Here is a 6000-nt window from a genome sequence, read left to right on the forward strand (position 1 = left end):
CCAATACAAGTAGTCATTCCTTGTTCCAACAACTCATCTCCTGATTTATTGACCTGTCCTGTGGCAAGCAGAACAAGCTTGGGCTCAGTAACATGACTTTGAATCACCTGGAGAACTTTATTAAAAACCAGATTCTCAGGTACCATTACCAGTCTGTAGCTAAGAATATCGGAGAAGGCAATGGCACCCCACTCCAGTACTCTTACCTGGAAAATCCCGTGGATGGAGGAGCCTGGTAGGCTGCAGTCCATGGGGTCGCTAAGAGTCGGACACGACTAAGCGACTTCACTTTCATGCATTGGAGAAGGAAATGGCAACCCACTCCAGTGTTCTTGCCTGGAGAATCCCAGGACGGGGGAGCCTGGTGGGCTGACATCTATGGGGTCGCAGAGTCGGACACGAATGAAGTGACTCAGCAGCAGCAGCTGAGAATATATTTCAGTAAGACGTCCTACCAAGACAGTCAGACCTCAGCCAGGTTTGTGAAGCACTGAGTCAGACCACACTATCTGTCACTTTTGAGTTCTGCCACTTCCTAGGAAAACAAGATTCCTAGTTTTTCTCTCCTTTGATGAGTTTAGACTAACTAAGCAGCAGTTCCCAAATACCGTACTGAGTCTTAAAAAAGTTTTCAAGTCTGTCATAAAGTAAGAAAAAGTGAACACTGCATGATGACTCTTTTATAAAGCTAAGTGTATTCAAATTGTAAAATGGTCCTTTATTCTGAAACAACATCCTTCCCCTGGTGGTGTTTTTTAAAATGTCCTCTCTTTATGAAATAAAAGGACCAGAAGAGAATAGTGTTTTCTTTTTTGTGTTTTTTTACATCCCTTACTTAGCAAAATACAAAGTTGGCAAACCTCAGTCAGCCTAGCAAACTTGTAAAATTTTGCTAGCTCAAAAATCTAAAAGCCTACCAACCACTGACCTGGAACTCTTGGGGCGGTACTTACTGTTAAGTAGAAACTGAGACCCTGTCTAAATGGAAAACAAAACCACTACTCTCTATCCAAACCTCATTAAAAGGACACTGGGATAGGGATAAAGTGAGATAATCAGTTAGTTTAGAAATCCCACAGGGATTAAAGACAAGAGGGAATTTTAAGGGCATTTGGGAGACTGCTGTAAGCTAATGACCACTCTAGAAAAGAACCCAGTAACCTAGCAACAATCTCCTCTGATGGCTCAGACGGTAAAGAATCCGCCTGCAATGCGGGAGACCTGGGTTCAGTCCCTGGGTTGAGAAGCTCCCCCTGGAGAAGGGAATGGCTACCCACTCCAGTATTCTTGCCTGGGGAATTCTACGGACAGAGGAACCTGGCAGGCTACAGTCCATGAATGGGGTCACAAAGAGTCGGACACAAAGGAGCGACTGACACTTTCACCTCAGTAACAATCTACACTACCCTGAAGGAAGACCAGATGCATCCAATTGCCAGGCACACTCAAGCCACAGGTGCCAATAGTTTAAACACAAGACAATAGATATCAGGTCTGAATCTTGTTACGTGAAGTCAGGGAGTTAATGGTCCTTGAAGAATAGCATTTCTGCAGGTAGTCAAGACAGGAATAGAGGGGGAAAGGGAAAGAAACTAGGTGAAAGGGGTCATAATATCAAAACCTGAGACGAATTACCATATTTTAGTATATACTACCTTTCTTCTGTTAATATACATATGATTTAAATAACACCATGAGAGTCCTCATTAACCATACAAGGTCAAAGGAGAACTAAAGACCTAAGCCTTGAACATCTACCCCAAAATGAGGAAGGTGGTCTACTCCACTCCCCACTTGTTCTTTGACTATGAAAATGTAGCCCTCTTTGTTCTCGGTGCTGAGCTCCCCTGCCAGACCATTTGTATCTCTCACAAGCATCCTCTGCTAACAAACTCACTCTGACATTTCTGTGCTGAAAAGAACCTGAGCTTCAGTAAGTTCTGACACAAGGTGAGCAGTTTCAATTAAAAGACAGTGAGTTTGACCCACACGCTGCAACAGAAGACCCAGTGCAGCCAAAATAAAAAATTTTTTAAAAAACAACAAAAGTGGGTTCAAGTCCCCTCCTAACTCAGGAATGATGGACTCAAGTCCCAATCTGAGTTTTGGCTGGGTTCAAGTCCCACCCAAGAAGGAGTGGGTTTCATCTGAATGGGGGGCAAAAACAGTATCCTTATCCTGCTTATATTAAAGCAAGTGCTGGGGTTATGCTATGCTTGCAAATAACAGCTTTTCAGGGCACAGGGGGAACTTGTTAAAAAAAAAAAAAAAAGGATGAATTGAGGATTTACACACAATCTTTGCTGGTATAATGACATTTAAGTACAAGATATACTTACTAAACTCTGATATACACTGGCAATGTTGCCCAGCAGTTACACACCCACACCAAAATGGGGTATGGCTTTGTCATTTAAAAGCTGCGTGATTCTGAACAAGTCTCTGTCCCTCTCCATATCTGCACATTATAAGAATTTTGTCGTAAGTTGGAAGTTTTGGAGTAAAACGATTAATGGGTTAAAAAGTGGTAGCTCTCCAGTCAGCTGAGGTTAAAAATAGACCATTCATAAGAGAAAAATACCTCATGACCTAAATGGTGACCCACAGAACAACCTAAGATTTCACTCTGTCCTCATTCTGATCTGTTTAAACATTCCCCAATACCAATGTCTTGGTGAAAATGTCCTCAAGAACATATTAATAGTGAAACTAATATAACATTGTAAATCACCTTAGATTTATCATCATACAGATAATCCTACAAAATGCCTTATTTAGTAGTGAACATAAATTTATTATTACTGTAGCTAATACTATTTCTACACTCATCATTAATAATAGTTATCATTTATAAAGGGCTTACCAAGAGCTGGGCAAACACTAAGTACATGAATTATCTCATTTAATCCTCATAACTTTGTAAATTAGGTGCTATAACTTCTATTATAATACAAATAATGGAAAATGGATCTGGAGAAGGCAACTGACTCACCCAAGGTAACACAGCTAACACATTCTGGGGCCAGGATTCAAACCTAAATCTTCACCACTATCTATATTTTCTCTTTGACTTATCAAACAAGGATTTCTACAACAAACAAAAGAATTAGAAATCTACTTGGGAAAAAAATCTCACAACATTAAGTTTTAATCTTTTGGGGGGTGATGGAAATGGTCTATATCTTGAGAGGGATGTGGGTTGTTCAGGTTTGGTATTTATCAAAACTTTTTTAAAACATAAACATCCCTTGAATGAAAAAGATTTCTATATTTCTATAGGGTTACACCTATAGAAATTCCAGTCAAAAGAGTGTCTTTGTTCATTTACTTTTCCTTCTTTAATAAAAGGGCAAACTTTAGTGCAAAAGTGTAACATGTGTGAAATCCTCAAAAACGTCCCCCTTCCAGGGCAAGTTCAGCTACTTACTCCTGGCACAATGGCTCCTTTTCCCACAACTTTCAGCATATATAAAACACCAAATGGGATTTCTCCTAGATTCACCTCAGTCCTCCAACAAATTCCTATAACCTCTGAATCACAAAGAGGTTCCAAGAAAACACACACAGGTGAGCAAAATTGACAAGCCAGTCTGTTACCTGGAAGAAAAGATTCAGCCTGGAGGCCCGGCTGGCAATGGATTCAACAGCACCAGCGTCCAGCAGATTCCGTGCTCCATACTTGAACTTCAACATCTCCCCACTGGGGATGACAGGAGACAGGAGGAGGTTAGTGTGTTCCGCAGATTTGAACGGGAAAGGTTTGAGAGATCCTGAGCTTTCCCTCAAGATATCATGGGTAGGGAGGTGAAAAATCAGCCACCACTGGGTCTTGGGAAGCTCAGTCTGGTGACACAGATAAAAATCAGACTTTTATTCAGTGTTAACAGGAGTAACACTGGAACACTTATCTGACATACTCACTTACTTAAAATTTGTTTTATAACTGCAGACAGTGACTGCAGCCATGAAATTAAAAGATGCTTGCTCCTAGGAAGAAAAGCTATATGACAAATCTAGACAGCATATTAAAAAGGAGAGAGACCACTTTGCCAACAAAGGACTGTATAGTCAAAGTGATGGTTTTTCCAATAGTCATATACGGATGTGAGAGCTGGACCATAAAGAAGGCTGAGCACCCAAGAATTGATGCATTTGAATTGTGGTGATGGAGAAGACACTTGAGGGTGCTTTGGACAGCAAGGAAATCAAACCAGTCAATCCTAAAAAAAATAAACCCTAAATATTCATTCGAAGGACTGGTGCTGAATTGCCAACACTTTGACCACCTGACGCAAAGAGCTGACTCACTGGAAAAGACTCTGATGCTGAGAAAAACTGAGGGCAGGAGGAGAAGGGGTGACAGAGGATGAGATGGTTGAATGGCATCACACTCAATCGACATGAGTTTGAGCAAACTCTGGGAGAAAATGAAGGCCAGGGAAGCTTGGCAAGCTGCAGTCCATGTGATCACAAAGAGTCAGATATGACTTAACCACGGAACAACAACAACAACAACCCCCCTTAGAATATAAGCTCCACCAGGTCAGGGACTTTGATCCTAATATAATGGGGACATATATAGCCTAGCACATAAATGCTAATAAACAGTTATTGAACAAATGATTGAAAATAAGTAAATTACATAATACAGATATGTTGGAAGCTATGGGGTTAAAAAAAAATAAGAAAAAACAAATGGAGGAATTGGGGCATGGTAGTGTGTGTATAACAGTGTAGTCAGAGTAACTTCACCGTTCAGTTCAGTCTTGTCCGACTCTGTGCGACCCCATTGACTGCAGCACACCAGGCTTCCCTGTCCATTACCAGTTCAGGGAACTTGTTCGAATTCACGTCCATCAAGTTAGTGATGCCATCTAACCATATCATCCTCTGTCGTCCCCTTCTCCTCCTGCCTTCAATCTTTCCCAGCATCAAGATCTTTTCTAAGGAGTCAATTCTTCACATGAGGTGGCCAAAATATTGGAGCTTCAGCTTCAGCATCAGTCTTTTCAAAGAATGTTCAGGATTGATTTAAGAATTGAGTGGTTTCATCTCCTTGCAGTCCAAGGGACTCTCAAGAGTCTTCTCCAACACCACGTCACTGAACAGGTAACATTTGAGCCAAGATCTGAAGGGAGTAGCAGCAAGCCTTGCTGATATTTGGGTAAAGAAAAGTATCCTGGGGTCAGAGGGAACAGCCAGAGCTAAGGTTCTGAGGCAAGCCCTGGGCTTCTCTAACAGTAGCTGGGAAACCACGTAGGACTGGAACAGTGAAAGAGGCAGGAAGTAGGCGGTGACGGGTTGGGGCGAAGAGTATGAAGACACCAAAGTAAGTTAGGGTCACACATTCTAAGGCGCTGCCGGCCCCGACTAGCAATGCCGACAGGAGGCAGGGCAGAAGAAACACAGGACTCCACCCCGCTGGAGAAAGGAAATTCCTCCAGCCGCAGCACAGCCTAGCCAACCCCTCGACTGCGACGGTGGATAAGCCCTTGCACCGCCAGCCTGGAAAGACCTTCCCGACCCCCTGCCGCCCTCCCTGCTGCGAGAAGCAAAGCCGGGGTTGGTGTGGTGGAGGAGGCCCTTCCCTTGGTCTTGCAAAGTGGGGTGAGGGAGAATTGGGCTTGGGGAGACCAGACTCACCGTTCAGCCTACCGCGCTATTTGTGCGCCGCTCTACCCCGTGCCTCCCGCGGTAGCGTTTGAACACTGGGAACGGCGTGGGTGGGGCCAGTCACATCTGGACCAATCAGTGTTCCCGCTCGTATGATGGACAGTTCTATCTCAACCAGGCCCTGCCCAAGTCCTTAAAGGGACCGAGGAAGTGAAAGAGAGGGCCAATGAAATTGTTTCTTCCGACCCGGTAGGGCAGGTCTTGGAAGTTTGAAATTGGCGGTTAAGCAGAAGGATGCAAGGTTTGAGGACGCGTCTGTTTATGTCTGGGATGTCTGAGGAGAATGCTGGGGCAGTGGCCCTTGCTCTCATGGCCACCTGCAAGGAG

General features: G+C 43.4%; 1 protein-coding gene across 5 annotated transcripts in view; it reads right to left on the reverse strand.

The window, feature by feature from the left end:
- CIT (citron rho-interacting serine/threonine kinase) overlaps positions 1-5703 on the reverse strand; it is a 172055-nt gene extending 166352 nt beyond the window's left edge. For all 5 annotated transcript variants that reach the window (XM_043901815.1, XM_043901816.1, XM_043901814.1 and 2 more), the window contains exons 1-2: positions 5644-5703; positions 3598-3700 (exon numbers count right to left, since the gene is read on the reverse strand). In XM_043901815.1, coding sequence (XP_043757750.1) covers positions 3598-3693 — 96 coding nt within the window. In that variant the 5' untranslated portion in view covers positions 3694-3700; positions 5644-5703. The remainder of the gene's footprint in view (positions 1-3597; positions 3701-5643) is intronic.
- Positions 5704-6000: the final 297 nt, after the last annotated feature.

This window comes from Cervus elaphus, chromosome 5, assembly GCF_910594005.1.
Source record: "Cervus elaphus chromosome 5, mCerEla1.1, whole genome shotgun sequence".
Taxonomy (NCBI): domain Eukaryota; kingdom Metazoa; phylum Chordata; class Mammalia; order Artiodactyla; family Cervidae; genus Cervus; species Cervus elaphus.